Here is an 18,083-nt window from a genome sequence, read left to right on the forward strand (position 1 = left end):
AGCGTGCGTGCCAGACATAGTCAGTCTCTCAGTCTCAATCGATTGGCAACAAAGAACTCGAGCAGTGATTTGATTTGATACCGAATTTGAGTGTTGCTTATATTTGATAGATATTGGCCGAAAATTGTCACGTACCGGAAGAAAGCACCGAACCCAACCGAACATTAGCCTACTATTCAAAGATTGGCAATTGCTGTGTATTTCTTTCGCCAGAAACATCCCCACCAGTCGTCTGGGGATGGGACGTTGACTATGTCAACGGCAAGCAAGCGTCTGTCGGGGTAGTCTTGGAACGAAACAAATTGGTATTTTCATGATTTTGAACCAATATTGTATAGTATAGTGTATTGAGAGTAGCAGTAGCAGAGTAATACTAGTAACTGGTGGCCGAATCCCGTCAGAATTGTCAGGCAGTCAGTCACATGGCATGACACGGCGAGTGCACGATGTGTTGCAAGCTGGGTTACAAATTTTGCTGAACTATGTAACAGGGAAGCAATGTGTATTGTCTGTGCTGCTTGTCTGTCAGCAGGTCGTCTATTCTCCTCTCAACTGCTACTTTAGCAGAAACAAAAATGAAAGACCAAAAAATAAGGAAAACATTTCAAACACCTATAGATTACTGACTTTCCATATGGGGGGCATGAATTGTGCAACGGATCGGATGTCATTTTCTGTGCGCGCGCAACTTGTGTGTGTGTGTCTGAGTATGTGATTGTTTAAGGGAAAATATTCGAATTCGTAAACTCGTTGGTAATTGATTGGGTGGCCCTGAAAAGGGCCTTTGGGGTATATGTTGTGAGATCAAACGAAAGCCGATAGCCTGTTTAAGCACGTTCGCCACGGATCCGACGAGCCAGCTGGATGTCCTTTGGCATGATGGTAACACGCTTGGCGTGGATCGCGCATAGATTGGTGTCCTCGAACAAACCGACTAGATAGGCTTCGCTGGCCTCCTGCAGTGCCATGACGGCGGAACTCTGGAAGCGAAGGTCGGTCTTGAAATCTTGGGCAATTTCACGCACTAAACGCTGGAACGGCAGCTTGCGAATCAACAGCTCAGTCGATTTCTGGTAACGACGGATCTCCCGAAGGGCTACTGTTCCTGGCCGATAACGATGGGGTTTCTTCACTCCGCCAGTAGCAGGAGCACTTTTGCGAGCAGCCTTTGTCGCCAGTTGCTTACGAGGAGCCTTTCCTCCGGTCGATTTACGAGCGGTCTGCTTGGTACGAGCCATTATTTCTTTCTTTTGCTTATCCTTTCTCTCTACACCGTACTGTACGCGTTGAAAACAAAACACAGAATGAGCTCAAAACGGACCTGGCTGGCTGTTTTATACCTGCCCGACCGCTCTGAAGCAGCCAATCAGCACAAAGCAAAGCACGAAACGGACCCTCTCGGTAGGTATAAAAAAAAGCACCGGTCTGCGAAGTGGCATTAGTTTCACTTGTACTGTCTTACTTGCAAGAACAAGCAGCTAGCAGAGAAAAATGACTGGTCGCGGCAAAGGAGGAAAGGGACTCGGAAAAGGAGGCGCCAAGCGTCATCGTAAAGTGCTTCGTGATAACATCCAGGGAATTACCAAGCCCGCTATCCGTCGTCTGGCTCGTCGTGGTGGTGTCAAGCGTATCTCCGGTCTGATCTATGAGGAAACTCGTGGAGTGCTGAAGGTGTTCCTGGAAAATGTGATCCGAGATGCAGTAACCTACACTGAACACGCCAAGCGCAAGACCGTCACCGCCATGGATGTCGTGTATGCTCTGAAGCGACAGGGTCGCACTCTGTATGGTTTCGGAGGTTAAACGTCGTAACGAGAACACACATAACATAATACGGAAGGATAAAAGGCCCTTTTCAGGGCCACCAATATGTTTCGCAAAGAATTAGTTAGCATTTGCTGGTATTCATTATAATCTATAATCATGATGATGATGATGATGATGATGGTGGTGGTGGTGGTGATGATATGAGAATAGTAAGAAGTGTGCAATAGAGTAGTGAGTAGTGTGAATTCAACCGGGTTCGAAACTGACTAGATTTTTCAGTCCAACAACTAGGTTTTCAAACAAACAATTTAACCAGCAGTCGTTAGGGTGGAAACTGGTTTTCGGTTTCGCATCAAGCAAACACGACATTATTATTTCTGGTCGGTTGTGAGTTTCAAACTGCTGTTGACACTTGAGTACTACTCAACGCGCCGCTGAAAAACGTAACATTTGAGAAAAGAAATTAGTTATGTTGTTTAACATGAACTATCTTTTCGAAATCATTCATTCCCATTCAACTGTTCTGGTCAACTGTCAATGCTGTTGGCTTCGAATTTCGACTATACAACATGCAGCATTTGCTCAAAGCCGCCTAGGATAGAAAAACGATTGCTGTTGATATGTCATTGGTTGGTTTACAGTAGCATGCATGTGTATGTGTAGCAATTTATTATTTGGTTGGTCGACCAAGTCTGTCGATTGGTCCGAAAAGTAATCGATACTTTTCTTTATTTCGAAACCAACATATTTTTGCTCCGAACAATATATTGTCCATATGGCATGGATGAATACTCCGAAACGCGAGAACAATTGTACCTGTGTTGTTCATAATTTGTTCTGTTTTTCTCGTTAGGTGTTTGTTGGCTGATGAAAGTAAAATCATCAACGAACAAAATGTGTTTGGTGATTGAATGAGGGAAATATGCGAACTTAACACTTTGTGTAGATTTGTTTGTGGCCCTTAAAAGGGCCGATTATGCTTGGCGATTCGTATGCACACACACGATCGGGGGGGTTTGGTTGTTCTCACTCAGTTTACTTGGAGCTAGTGTACTTGGTGACGGCTTTGGTTCCTTCCGAAACGGCGTGCTTGGCCAACTCTCCTGGCAAAAGCAGACGAACGGCGGTCTGGATTTCGCGAGAGGTAATCGTCGAACGTTTGTTGTAATGGGCCAAACGCGATGCCTCGGATGCAATGCGTTCGAAGATGTCATTGACGAAACTGTTCATGATGCTCATCGCCTTCGAGGATACTCCGGTATCAGGGTGGACCTGCTTCAACACTTTGTAGATGTAGATAGCGTAGCTTTCCTTCCTGCGGATCTTCTTCTTTTTCTTATCTCCCTTGGCGATGTTTTTCTGGGCCTTGCCGGATTTTTTGGCTGCCTTTCCACTGGTTTTCGGTGCCATCGTGCTTGACGGTTCTCGTACGTTCAGAGTAACTGCTTTAACTTAAATGACGCTATTTGCCATATGACAGCTCGTTTTATACCTGCTATTGAGAGCGGCGCATGGACTGCCCCTTTGTTAGAATTCCTTTTCCTGTTCGCAGAACGGGAAACAGTGAGACGATATAAAACAGAGGGTTAGTACGGCGGCAGCCAGTATTACTGAATTGGCTGTCTAGTCGTTAACAGCATCTCGTGGATTTTTTACGCAGAAACACGCACACACAAAATGTCTGGCCGTGGTAAAGGAGGAAAAGTTAAGGGAAAGGCAAAGTCCCGCTCAAACCGTGCTGGTCTGCAGTTCCCAGTAGGCAGAATCCACCGTCTGCTCCGGAAGGGAAACTACGCCGAACGTGTCGGTGCCGGTGCACCGGTCTATCTGGCGGCAGTGATGGAATACCTGGCCGCCGAAGTGCTGGAATTGGCCGGTAACGCTGCCCGTGACAACAAGAAAACGAGAATCATCCCTCGCCATCTGCAGCTGGCCATCCGTAACGACGAGGAGTTGAACAAACTGCTCTCCGGAGTTACTATCGCACAGGGCGGTGTACTGCCAAACATCCAGGCAGTGCTGCTCCCGAAGAAAACCGAGAAAAAGGCCTAAATTGCGATTTCCGGAACATATTGGTGTTACCCCCCTTACAGAACCCGTCCTTTTCAGGACGACCACCTCACTGTGATAAAGAAATATTTAAGATTGCTTTGAATTAAAGATTGCTAAAGTTGTGATACGCCTGGAAAGTATAATGCGCAAATCAAGTATAGCGACCTTTGTTCATTTTCGTTTTCGGAATTTTACCCTGAATCGGTGTATCTACCTGATGCGAAAATGATGTCCGCTTTTTCAGTGTTTGGAAAACAGAAGACAAAATCGGTCATACCAGACGAATCGGAATTTTAGAATGATCGATGTGAGTTCAATGGCGAAAATCTTTCCCATCGATTTACCGGAAAATGCAGCCATTAAAACATCCAAACTTGATCATATAATCTTAGAGAAAGTGTCGCACGAGAAATAAGAGAATAATTTTCGTTCGTATCCGTGACGACACACCGATCCAATATAGCGCATGTATCTGTGTCATTGGTCGGCATCATCTCATGAATGGTGACGACCGACTAGAAAAAAAGAAGAAGAAGAAGAAGATATCGTAGCTACCACCATGATGGTGAATAAACACTGCCACACACACAGGCCAAAAACAAATGGTAATGTAATGTGTATATGAGGAAACGAAAATCAAGCTGTACCTAAGTTCAGCCATCGGTCTCAGAACCGGAGGGCAAGGTCGCATAAACGCGCGCGTGCGTGTGTGTGTGTGTGTGTGTGTGTCTGTATATTCATTTACATTACATTAGCGGCCCCTACACGTGGCATTGTTTATTATTGACAACCAAAAGCATCGTCAGTACCACCAATCCAATTAGCTTGGTAACTTGTGTCGGTATTTTTCGAGAAAACGTTTAGAGCTTTAAGTATTGCAACTGAATATTGAAACATTGAGAGAAGAGTTCATTAAACAGTACACTCTCGCCAATGAAAGTTTTGTTGGATTGGCGAATAATTTTGATTGTTTGAACATATTTTCATCAATCCGATGATGTTTCGACCATTCGACTAACATATATTTTCGAACGAATACGAATGCCACAAATACGATAGCGACACGAACGTAAACAATAAGGAGAGTAATATTGGCTACTACGAGAATGCGAGAGGCGTGAAAGAGAGAATGAAAATAACCGACGAACAACTATGGCAACAGTGTACACCAATTGTCTAGACCGAACCGCAGTTTAGTGGTTGGTAAGTGTGTATTGGTGTGCGATTCTAGCAGGAAAAATAAAAACTGCTGCTCATTAGAATATCCTATTGGAAAGACTATCTACTTGGAAAACAGGAACTCCGAATTGTTTTCCGACGGTCCATGTAAGAAATTACTGAAAGATTACTCAATAGCAAGTTGCTATTGTTGAGTTTCGTTGACATGATCAAACGATGAACGCGGCTTACTCAATCCTAACGCAGTGAACGGAACTCTCGCTGTTCGGATGGTTAGGTTAGCTTAGCAACAATGACAAATGGCAACTGAACGAAAAATGGTTGAAATGGTGAAAAATCTCTCAAACTCTCAAGTGAAAAGTAGTCCAGGTTAACCGGTATTTTTTCTCCCTCTGCTCATGCTCATGGATGGGATATGGGAAATCGGTTTGACTTTGCGTCGTATAAACGGTTGTTCGTTTCTACCTACCACCATCCGAGAGGTAAACAATACGTACATGAAAAAAAAAACTTAACGACAAAAGTAAAAACCAATCTTTATATGATACCTTCCCGTTATTGTACGTGTTTCAAAACGCTTGTGCCTACAAAATTGAAAAAATTTGTCTTGTGTTTTCTTTTCCGCAATTTTCAGTAGCAAGCAATTTTGTGAATCGCATACCTCAGTTGCACTATTGCGCAAATTGTGTGTGTGTGTGTGTGTGTGTGTAGACTGCCATGAACAACATGTTCCAACTTATCGCAAACAGAGGTGCGTTGGGAGAGCGAGAGAGAGAGAAAAGCAAGTTAGAGAACATAAGAATGAACTTTATTATGACTGAGGGAAAAACCAATACCCATACATTGAAGTAAACCAGTATGACGTTGATATACATATGTATTGGTGTATGTTTTTGGAAAGCGGAAAATCTTCTTTTTCGTTCTTTGTCTCCGAATTCATCTCCTTTCATTGATAATCGATGGATGAGTGATAAATGATGAATGCTAACTCAAATCGCTATTAAAATATAAATCACCACTCGCAAAATCGAACAAACTAATGTTTTCTGTCCTGCAGGTACAAATCTAATTGTTCCTAACAAGCAAACAGTAAACTTCGGTTGCTAGAGATAATGACATTTTCGTTATTTTGGCACAGGAGATTTATTCTTCTCGAAAACCTGCGATTTTCACGAAAACAAACACACACGCACGCGCGCAATCAAATGAAAAAGTGCATGTTCGAAAGAAATTTACATTTGCTTGTCGTCTTCGTGATGAAGTCTTACCATCAAAGCATCATAGAAGAATACTTTACTATGGGACGCCTTTTCAAAATTTACCCTCTGAGAATGTGATAAGTTTTTTGTTTTATCAATGTCTTCTTTCGCCGTTCTTCGGAAAAGGCGGGAAATCTTTGGTCATCCCTGTACAAAAGTAGTGCCTAAAACAATTCGCTCTCTCTCGCTTCCGCAACGGTGTGTGGCTGGTTTCAAGGAATTCAGTTCCAGCATAATGTAATGCACAAATTGGATGATATTGTTCAAAACAACTAAACTCACTCAAACCAATTGCCCAGCACCTTCCCTCTATTGCACTTTCTTTCACAAACGGCCACCACCATCACAATCGAAACGAGTAAAGAAGAAGCAAGCAAAACAACACACGAGAATTCGAATTTAACACTTTGTGTAGATTTGTTTGTGGCCCTTAAAAGGGCCGTTTGTTAGTTCTCGCATACACGGGGTCGGTGTTGTTCTCAGTTTACTTGGAGCTGGTGTACTTGGTGACGGCTTTGGTTCCCTCAGAAACGGCGTGCTTGGCCAACTCTCCTGGCAAAAGCAGACGAACGGCAGTCTGGATTTCGCGAGAGGTAATCGTCGAACGTTTGTTGTAATGAGCCAAACGCGATGCCTCGGATGCAATGCGTTCGAAGATGTCATTGACGAAACTGTTCATGATGCTCATCGCCTTCGAGGATACTCCGGTATCAGGGTGGACCTGCTTCAACACTTTGTAGATGTAGATAGCGTAGCTTTCCTTCCTGCGGATCTTCTTCTTCTTCTTATCACCCTTGGCGATGTTCTTCTGGGCCTTGCCGGATTTTTTGGCCGCCTTTCCACTAGTTTTCGGTGCCATCGTTCTAACGTTGACGTGCGTTCAGAGTAGCTGTTTTCACGTAAATGACGCTAGCTCGCCCAAGAAACCCCGTTTTATACCTGCTACAGGCAACGCAGTAGGGACAGCCCCTTTGTCAAAATTTGATCCTCTTTTGCGCTTTATGCTCTGCCTATTCGCAGAACGAGAAACAGCGAGATGGTATAAAACAGAGGGTTAGTACTGCGGCAGCCAGTATTACCGAGTTAGCATCCTAGCTGTTAGCATCGTTTCGTGGATTTTTTACGAAAACAAAACACATAAAAGAAAATGTCTGGCCGTGGCAAAGGAGGAAAAGTTAAGGGAAAGGCAAAGTCCCGCTCGAACCGTGCTGGTCTGCAGTTCCCAGTAGGCAGAATCCACCGTCTGCTTCGGAAAGGAAACTACGCCGAACGTGTCGGTGCCGGTGCACCGGTCTATCTGGCGGCAGTGATGGAATACCTGGCCGCCGAAGTGCTGGAATTGGCCGGTAACGCTGCCCGTGACAACAAGAAAACGAGAATCATCCCTCGTCATCTGCAGCTGGCCATCCGTAACGACGAGGAGTTGAACAAACTGCTCTCCGGAGTTACCATCGCACAGGGCGGTGTACTGCCAAACATCCAGGCAGTGTTGCTCCCGAAGAAAACCGAAAAGAAGGCCTAAATTGCACTTGATTCGCACTGAAACCAATCGAAAAAACGTCCTTTTCAGGACGACCACAATTTTCTGATAAAGAACTTATAGAAATTTACTATTTTACTATCGATCAATCATATTTACTCATGCAAGCGCCATAAGACTTGTTTTTTTTTCCATAGCTTCTAGGATAATTTCCCACATTACAAGTGAAAAGTCGATGGTCGGTGGTCGATTGCGCTGGAGAATAGATTTATTTTTTTTTTACCGATCAAGCAAGGTTGGTTGAATGAAAACGACAATCGTCTGGAGAGTCAAGCTACTAAATTAAATATGATTATACGAAAAACCGCGTACAGAGCGATACCGTGTCCGAACTGGCTCTACACTAAATGGAAACTATAACGGCATTCATTTTCCAAGAAAAGGAAAACTGGGATAGTTTTAAAATACAAATATAATTGGGAACAAAAACATCAACCATTTTTATTGATGAATTTTCGCAAGCTAGATTTTTACGAACGGACTTCATCAATCATCGTGCATAATCCGTCCGCATTTTCATTTGATCACCTACCGATCCTTTCGTCGCTGCTTACCGACTGAGCGAACGAACATATTTGATTGTACTACAAGAGAAGCATGCGCGTAGCAGCGGGGTCGGCTCTATGGCTGCGCACCAATTTATCCACTATAGCGTGTCGGTGAAGCACACGCTCAGAAAGTAGTGCTGCTGTGATGGATAAAAGCATACTTTTTTTTTTTTTCTTACTGTGCAGTTTTGTTGAAGCGGACTACCCAAAAGCGAGCGAAGTAGGAAATATCGATTAATTCTTTGCATGGATTTTTTGGTAGTCCTGAAAAGGACTGTTTTGTTGAACACCGTCGAAATAAGAACGGTAGAATTCGACATGATGATGATGACTGACTGACGATGGGTCAATTTACTTCTTGGCAGCCACCTTCTTCGGGGCAGCTTTTTTGGCTGGCGCGGCCTTCTTTGGCTTCGGGGTCTTGGGCTTGTTGGCAGCGGCTTTCGATGGCTTGGTGGCCTTCTGCTTCGGTGCAGCAGCCTTCTTGGCGGCCTTGGCTGGTGCTGCCTTAGCCTTCTTTGCAGCGGCGGCTTTCGGCTTTTTCTCACCTGCAGGCTTTTTGGCCTTCGGTTTCTTCTCGCCAGCGGGTTTCTTGGCAACCTTTTTCTTCTCTCCGGCAGCCTTCTTCGGTTTTTTGGCAGCAGCCTTCTTCGGCTTCTTCTCGCCAGCCGGTTGCTTGGCACCGGCTTTGATTTTGAACGAGCCGGATGCACCGGAACCCTTGGTCTGGGTGAGCTTTCCCTTCTCGACGCCAGATTTCAGGGCCTTCTTGATGAACGGGGCCAGCTTGGCGACGTCGCACTTGTAGTTGGCGGCGATGTACTTCTTGATGGCCTGCAGCGAAGATCCGTTGCGTTCCTTCAGCGTCTTGATGGCAGCCACTACCATGTCATTGACTGGTGGATGTGTCGATGGCTTCTTCGGTTTTTTGGCTTCTCCCTTGGCGGCTTTGGCTTTCTTCGGTGCCTTGGCCGGTGAAGCAGCAACCGGAGCTGCGGCCGATACGTCAACAGCGGTTTCAGCCATTTTTTCTAATGTGCACTTTTCTAAAGCAGGTAGAACGAGCGAACGACTAAGCGAATACAAACGAGTGTGTGAATGCAGTAGAATCGTGCGATACGTTCGGGCACCGAATCCGTCGGCCCTGTTAGGGAATACGCACATGACGGTTACCATTCGGTGCTAGGTAGGTGTAGGTAATTTTTCTGGACTATTGTTTTTTAAATTGTAAACAATGAATCGACAGCAGCGGAAGTATCGCCAAAGAGTGGTTTTATGTTTGCTACGATGTTTGAACTTTCTGCTCCACCATTCGCGAACAGCCGGACGGGCAGTGATGATAGCGAAATATGCATTCAATATCGGACAAACGGTACATGCTTATTTCGAATTGTCAAAAATAGTAAAACAGTACCATTTAAACAATGCGGACTCCAACGAAACATGGTTCATTGGGAAGAGAAATATTTTCTCTTGACAACTAACACAACCCGTTCGATGACGGTTGCGACGCGCACGAGATTGAATCGGTCAAACTTGAACCTGCTGTCTGGCGCAAATCGATCAAACGACCAAAACGCAGTACGAACCGGTGACTAAGCTTTTCAATTTTTCCGTGTTCTGCATTTGGAAAATACAATTTTTAAACAATTTGACTAACAGATATGTTACGTGAGCATAATATTTCCGAACATGCCTTCCGAAATCTGGAACACGATGGCACTGCCAACGAATAATGCTGGCCAACGTCGCCAACGCCCGGGCGTGTCGGTTGTTCTGAAAGCATTTTGGTTACTATTTTTTGTAATGAACTTGTTTTGCCATTTGAATTTGGTTCATCTTGCAAATATTAAACCTGAACATCAGGACAGGTCAATTCCAAGAGAGAGGATGTTTAAAAATTTCGACAGTGAAAAATTAGAATCAAACAAACCGAAGTCCTTTCTAACACAACGAGTCAAATGTGTGGTGTGTTGTTCACGTACCACAAACGGCTGGCTGGGCTGAGAATATTTGTCATCAGAAGCAATAACCAAAAAACAATCTTTCCCAAATCAGAATACCGGAATTGTGGAGCGCATTTAGGATTTTACATGCAAAATATACGGTGCAAGTATTACCATTAAATAATAATAATAATCCTTCGACACCTCCATCTGTCTAGCGTGCGTGCCAGACATAGTCAGTCTCTCAGTCTCAATCGATTGGCAACAAAGAACTCGAGCAGTGATTTGATTTGATACCGAATTTGAGTGTTGCTTATATTTGATAGATATTGGCCGAAAATTGTCACGTACCGGAAGAAAGCACCGAACCCAACCGAACATTAGCCTACTATTCAAAGATTGGCAATTGCTGTGTATTTCTTTCGCCAGAAACATCCCCACCAGTCGTCTGGGGATGGGACGTTGACTATGTCAACGGCAAGCAAGCGTCTGTCGGGGTAGTCTTGGAACGAAACAAATTGGTATTTTCATGATTTTGAACCAATATTGTATAGTATAGTGTATTGAGAGTAGCAGTAGCAGAGTAATACTAGTAACTGGTGGCCGAATCCCGTCAGAATTGTCAGGCAGTCAGTCACATGGCATGACACGGCGAGTGCACGATGTGTTGCAAGCTGGGTTACAAATTTTGCTGAACTATGTAACAGGGAAGCAATGTGTATTGTCTGTGCTGCTTGTCTGTCAGCAGGTCGTCTATTCTCCTCTCAACTGCTACTTTAGCAGAAACAAAAATGAAAGACCAAAAAATAAGGAAAACATTTCAAACACCTATAGATTACTGACTTTCCATATGGGGGGCATGAATTGTGCAACGGATCGGATGTCATTTTCTGTGCGCGCGCAACTTGTGTGTGTGTGTCTGAGTATGTGATTGTTTAAGGGAAAATATTCGAATTCGTAAACTCGTTGGTAATTGATTGGGTGGCCCTGAAAAGGGCCTTTGGGGTATATGTTGTGAGATCAAACGAAAGCCGATAGCCTGTTTAAGCACGTTCGCCACGGATCCGACGAGCCAGCTGGATGTCCTTTGGCATGATGGTAACACGCTTGGCGTGGATCGCGCATAGATTGGTGTCCTCGAACAAACCGACTAGATAGGCTTCGCTGGCCTCCTGCAGTGCCATGACGGCGGAACTCTGGAAGCGAAGGTCGGTCTTGAAATCTTGGGCAATTTCACGCACTAAACGCTGGAACGGCAGCTTGCGAATCAACAGCTCAGTCGATTTCTGGTAACGACGGATCTCCCGAAGGGCTACTGTTCCTGGCCGATAACGATGGGGTTTCTTCACTCCGCCAGTAGCAGGAGCACTTTTGCGAGCAGCCTTTGTCGCCAGTTGCTTACGAGGAGCCTTTCCTCCGGTCGATTTACGAGCGGTCTGCTTGGTACGAGCCATTATTTCTTTCTTTTGCTTATCCTTTCTCTCTACACCGTACTGTACGCGTTGAAAACAAAACACAGAATGAGCTCAAAACGGACCTGGCTGGCTGTTTTATACCTGCCCGACCGCTCTGAAGCAGCCAATCAGCACAAAGCAAAGCACGAAACGGACCCTCTCGGTAGGTATAAAAAAAAGCACCGGTCTGCGAAGTGGCATTAGTTTCACTTGTACTGTCTTACTTGCAAGAACAAGCAGCTAGCAGAGAAAAATGACTGGTCGCGGCAAAGGAGGAAAGGGACTCGGAAAAGGAGGCGCCAAGCGTCATCGTAAAGTGCTTCGTGATAACATCCAGGGAATTACCAAGCCCGCTATCCGTCGTCTGGCTCGTCGTGGTGGTGTCAAGCGTATCTCCGGTCTGATCTATGAGGAAACTCGTGGAGTGCTGAAGGTGTTCCTGGAAAATGTGATCCGAGATGCAGTAACCTACACTGAACACGCCAAGCGCAAGACCGTCACCGCCATGGATGTCGTGTATGCTCTGAAGCGACAGGGTCGCACTCTGTATGGTTTCGGAGGTTAAACGTCGTAACGAGAACACACATAACATAATACGGAAGGATAAAAGGCCCTTTTCAGGGCCACCAATATGTTTCGCAAAGAATTAGTTAGCATTTGCTGGTATTCATTATAATCTATAATCATGATGATGATGATGATGATGATGGTGGTGGTGGTGGTGATGATATGAGAATAGTAAGAAGTGTGCAATAGAGTAGTGAGTAGTGTGAATTCAACCGGGTTCGAAACTGACTAGATTTTTCAGTCCAACAACTAGGTTTTCAAACAAACAATTTAACCAGCAGTCGTTAGGGTGGAAACTGGTTTTCGGTTTCGCATCAAGCAAACACGACATTATTATTTCTGGTCGGTTGTGAGTTTCAAACTGCTGTTGACACTTGAGTACTACTCAACGCGCCGCTGAAAAACGTAACATTTGAGAAAAGAAATTAGTTATGTTGTTTAACATGAACTATCTTTTCGAAATCATTCATTCCCATTCAACTGTTCTGGTCAACTGTCAATGCTGTTGGCTTCGAATTTCGACTATACAACATGCAGCATTTGCTCAAAGCCGCCTAGGATAGAAAAACGATTGCTGTTGATATGTCATTGGTTGGTTTACAGTAGCATGCATGTGTATGTGTAGCAATTTATTATTTGGTTGGTCGACCAAGTCTGTCGATTGGTCCGAAAAGTAATCGATACTTTTCTTTATTTCGAAACCAACATATTTTTGCTCCGAACAATATATTGTCCATATGGCATGGATGAATACTCCGAAACGCGAGAACAATTGTACCTGTGTTGTTCATAATTTGTTCTGTTTTTCTCGTTAGGTGTTTGTTGGCTGATGAAAGTAAAATCATCAACGAACAAAATGTGTTTGGTGATTGAATGAGGGAAATATGCGAACTTAACACTTTGTGTAGATTTGTTTGTGGCCCTTAAAAGGGCCGATTATGCTTGGCGATTCGTATGCACACACACGATCGGGGGGGTTTGGTTGTTCTCACTCAGTTTACTTGGAGCTAGTGTACTTGGTGACGGCTTTGGTTCCTTCCGAAACGGCGTGCTTGGCCAACTCTCCTGGCAAAAGCAGACGAACGGCGGTCTGGATTTCGCGAGAGGTAATCGTCGAACGTTTGTTGTAATGGGCCAAACGCGATGCCTCGGATGCAATGCGTTCGAAGATGTCATTGACGAAACTGTTCATGATGCTCATCGCCTTCGAGGATACTCCGGTATCAGGGTGGACCTGCTTCAACACTTTGTAGATGTAGATAGCGTAGCTTTCCTTCCTGCGGATCTTCTTCTTTTTCTTATCTCCCTTGGCGATGTTTTTCTGGGCCTTGCCGGATTTTTTGGCTGCCTTTCCACTGGTTTTCGGTGCCATCGTGCTTGACGGTTCTCGTACGTTCAGAGTAACTGCTTTAACTTAAATGACGCTATTTGCCATATGACAGCTCGTTTTATACCTGCTATTGAGAGCGGCGCATGGACTGCCCCTTTGTTAGAATTCCTTTTCCTGTTCGCAGAACGGGAAACAGTGAGACGATATAAAACAGAGGGTTAGTACGGCGGCAGCCAGTATTACTGAATTGGCTGTCTAGTCGTTAACAGCATCTCGTGGATTTTTTACGCAGAAACACGCACACACAAAATGTCTGGCCGTGGTAAAGGAGGAAAAGTTAAGGGAAAGGCAAAGTCCCGCTCAAACCGTGCTGGTCTGCAGTTCCCAGTAGGCAGAATCCACCGTCTGCTCCGGAAGGGAAACTACGCCGAACGTGTCGGTGCCGGTGCACCGGTCTATCTGGCGGCAGTGATGGAATACCTGGCCGCCGAAGTGCTGGAATTGGCCGGTAACGCTGCCCGTGACAACAAGAAAACGAGAATCATCCCTCGCCATCTGCAGCTGGCCATCCGTAACGACGAGGAGTTGAACAAACTGCTCTCCGGAGTTACCATCGCACAGGGCGGTGTACTGCCAAACATCCAGGCAGTGCTGCTCCCGAAGAAAACCGAGAAAAAGGCCTAAATTGCGATTTCCGGAACATATTGGTGTTACCCCCCTTACAGAACCCGTCCTTTTCAGGACGACCACCTCACTGTGATAAAGAAATATTTAAGATTGCTTTGAATTAAAGATTGCTAAAGTTGTGATACGCCTGGAAAGTATAATGCGCAAATCAAGTATAGCGACCTTTGTTCATTTTCGTTTTCGGAATTTTACCCTGAATCGGTGTATCTACCTGATGCGAAAATGATGTCCGCTTTTTCAGTGTTTGGAAAACAGAAGACAAAATCGGTCATACCAGACGAATCGGAATTTTAGAATGATCGATGTGAGTTCAATGGCGAAAATCTTTCCCATCGATTTACCGGAAAATGCAGCCATTAAAACATCCAAACTTGATCATATAATCTTAGAGAAAGTGTCGCACGAGAAATAAGAGAATAATTTTCGTTCGTATCCGTGACGACACACCGATCCAATATAGCGCATGTATCTGTGTCATTGGTCGGCATCATCTCATGAATGGTGACGACCGACTAGAAAAAAAGAAGAAGAAGAAGAAGATATCGTAGCTACCACCATGATGGTGAATAAACACTGCCACACACACAGGCCAAAAACAAATGGTAATGTAATGTGTATATGAGGAAACGAAAATCAAGCTGTACCTAAGTTCAGCCATCGGTCTCAGAACCGGAGGGCAAGGTCGCATAAACGCGCGCGTGCGTGTGTGTGTGTGTGTGTGTGTGTCTGTATATTCATTTACATTACATTAGCGGCCCCTACACGTGGCATTGTTTATTATTGACAACCAAAAGCATCGTCAGTACCACCAATCCAATTAGCTTGGTAACTTGTGTCGGTATTTTTCGAGAAAACGTTTAGAGCTTTAAGTATTGCAACTGAATATTGAAACATTGAGAGAAGAGTTCATTAAACAGTACACTCTCGCCAATGAAAGTTTTGTTGGATTGGCGAATAATTTTGATTGTTTGAACATATTTTCATCAATCCGATGATGTTTCGACCATTCGACTAACATATATTTTCGAACGAATACGAATGCCACAAATACGATAGCGACACGAACGTAAACAATAAGGAGAGTAATATTGGCTACTACGAGAATGCGAGAGGCGTGAAAGAGAGAATGAAAATAACCGACGAACAACTATGGCAACAGTGTACACCAATTGTCTAGACCGAACCGCAGTTTAGTGGTTGGTAAGTGTGTATTGGTGTGCGATTCTAGCAGGAAAAATAAAAACTGCTGCTCATTAGAATATCCTATTGGAAAGACTATCTACTTGGAAAACAGGAACTCCGAATTGTTTTCCGACGGTCCATGTAAGAAATTACTGAAAGATTACTCAATAGCAAGTTGCTTATTTAGCATCGATTGTTGAGTTTCGTTGACATGATCAAACGATGAACGCGGCTTACTCAATCCTAACGCAGTGAACGGAACTCTCGCTGTTCGGATGGTTAGGTTAGCTTAGCAACAATGACAAATGGCAACTGAACGAAAAATGGTTGAAATGGTGAAAAATCTCTCAAACTCTCAAGTGAAAAGTAGTCCAGGTTAACCGGTATTTTTTCTCCCTCTGCTCATGCTCATGGATGGGATATGGGAAATCGGTTTGACTTTGCGTCGTATAAACGGTTGTTCGTTTCTACCTACCACCATCCGAGAGGTAAACAATACGTACATGAAAAAAAAAACTTAACGACAAAAGTAAAAACCAATCTTTATATGATACCTTCCCGTTATTGTACGTGTTTCAAAACGCTTGTGCCTACAAAATTGAAAAAATTTGTCTTGTGTTTTCTTTTCCGCAATTTTCAGTAGCAAGCAATTTTGTGAATCGCATACCTCAGTTGCACTATTGCGCAAATTGTGTGTGTGTGTGTGTGTGTGTGTGTGTAGACTGCCATGAACAACATGTTCCAACTTATCGCAAACAGAGGTGCGTTGGGAGAGCGAGAGAGAGAGAAAAGCAAGTTAGAGAACATAAGAATGAACTTTATTATGACTGAGGGAAAAACCAATACCCATACATTGAAGTAAACCAGTATGACGTTGATATACATATGTATTGGTGTATGTTTTTGGAAAGCGGAAAATCTTCTTTTTCGTTCTTTGTCTCCGAATTCATCTCCTTTCATTGATAATCGATGGATGAGTGATAAATGATGAATGCTAACTCAAATCGCTATTAAAATATAAATCACCACTCGCAAAATCGAACAAACTAATGTTTTCTGTCCTGCAGGTACAAATCTAATTGTTCCTAACAAGCAAACAGTAAACTTCGGTTGCTAGAGATAATGACATTTTCGTTATTTTGGCACAGGAGATTTATTCTTCTCGAAAACCTGCGATTTTCACGAAAACAAACACACACGCACGCGCGCAATCAAATGAAAAAGTGCATGTTCGAAAGAAATTTACATTTGCTTGTCGTCTTCGTGATGAAGTCTTACCATCAAAGCATCATAGAAGAATACTTTACTATGGGACGCCTTTTCAAAATTTACCCTCTGAGAATGTGATAAGTTTTTTGTTTTATCAATGTCTTCTTTCGCCGTTCTTCGGAAAAGGCGGGAAATCTTTGGTCATCCCTGTACAAAAGTAGTGCCTAAAACAATTCGCTCTCTCTCGCTTCCGCAACGGTGTGTGGCTGGTTTCAAGGAATTCAGTTCCAGCATAATGTAATGCACAAATTGGATGAGATTGTTCAAAACAACTAAACTCACTCAAACCAATTGCCCAGCACCTTCCCTCTATTGCACTTTCTTTCACAAACGGCCACCACCATCACAATCGAAACGAGTAAAGAAGAAGCAAGCAAAACAACACACGAGAATTCGAATTTAACACTTTGTGTAGATTTGTTTGTGGCCCTTAAAAGGGCCGTTTGTTAGTTCTCGCATACACGGGGTCGGTGTTGTTCTCAGTTTACTTGGAGCTGGTGTACTTGGTGACGGCTTTGGTTCCCTCAGAAACGGCGTGCTTGGCCAACTCTCCTGGCAAAAGCAGACGAACGGCAGTCTGGATTTCGCGAGAGGTAATCGTCGAACGTTTGTTGTAATGAGCCAAACGCGATGCCTCGGATGCAATGCGTTCGAAGATGTCATTGACGAAACTGTTCATGATGCTCATCGCCTTCGAGGATACTCCGGTATCAGGGTGGACCTGCTTCAACACTTTGTAGATGTAGATAGCGTAGCTTTCCTTCCTGCGGATCTTCTTCTTCTTCTTATCACCCTTGGCGATGTTCTTCTGGGCCTTGCCGGATTTTTTGGCCGCCTTTCCACTAGTTTTCGGTGCCATCGTTCTAACGTTGACGTGCGTTCAGAGTAGCTGTTTTCACGTAAATGACGCTAGCTCGCCCAAGAAACCCCGTTTTATACCTGCTACAGGCAACGCAGTAGGGACAGCCCCTTTGTCAAAATTTGATCCTCTTTTGCGCTTTATGCTCTGCCTATTCGCAGAACGAGAAACAGCGAGATGGTATAAAACAGAGGGTTAGTACTGCGGCAGCCAGTATTACCGAGTTAGCATCCTAGCTGTTAGCATCGTTTCGTGGATTTTTTACGAAAACAAAACACATAAAAGAAAATGTCTGGCCGTGGCAAAGGAGGAAAAGTTAAGGGAAAGGCAAAGTCCCGCTCGAACCGTGCTGGTCTGCAGTTCCCAGTAGGCAGAATCCACCGTCTGCTTCGGAAAGGAAACTACGCCGAACGTGTCGGTGCCGGTGCACCGGTCTATCTGGCG

At 44.2% G+C, this 18,083-nt stretch overlaps 2 protein-coding genes across 2 annotated transcripts; one reads left to right on the top strand and one right to left on the bottom strand.

The window, feature by feature from the left end:
* Nucleotides 1-1,491: 1,491 nt before the first annotated feature.
* LOC131427792 (histone H4) lies at nucleotides 1,492-1,803 on the top strand. Its single transcript, XM_058591310.1, has one exon. It carries the CDS (start codon nucleotides 1,492-1,494, stop codon nucleotides 1,801-1,803), a length of 312 nt encoding a protein of 103 aa, XP_058447293.1.
* A 6,893-nt stretch (nucleotides 1,804-8,696) lies between these two features.
* On the bottom strand, nucleotides 8,697-9,371 carry LOC131427802 (histone H1B-like). Its single transcript, XM_058591322.1, has one exon. It carries the CDS (start codon nucleotides 9,369-9,371, stop codon nucleotides 8,697-8,699), a length of 675 nt encoding a protein of 224 aa, XP_058447305.1.
* Between the last annotated feature and the right edge of the window lie 8,712 nt (nucleotides 9,372-18,083).

This window comes from Malaya genurostris, chromosome 1 (genome assembly GCF_030247185.1).
Source record: "Malaya genurostris strain Urasoe2022 chromosome 1, Malgen_1.1, whole genome shotgun sequence".
In the NCBI taxonomy this organism is placed as follows: domain Eukaryota; kingdom Metazoa; phylum Arthropoda; class Insecta; order Diptera; family Culicidae; genus Malaya; species Malaya genurostris.

What these genes read in the sequence shown, in the direction of transcription:
- LOC131427792 (XM_058591310.1), top strand. Translation starts at nt 1,492, where the DNA reads ATGACTGGTCGCGGCAAAGGAGGAAAGGGACTCGGAAAAGGAGGCGCC.
- LOC131427802 (XM_058591322.1), bottom strand. Translation starts at nt 9,371, where the DNA reads ATGGCTGAAACCGCTGTTGACGTATCGGCCGCAGCTCCGGTTGCTGCT.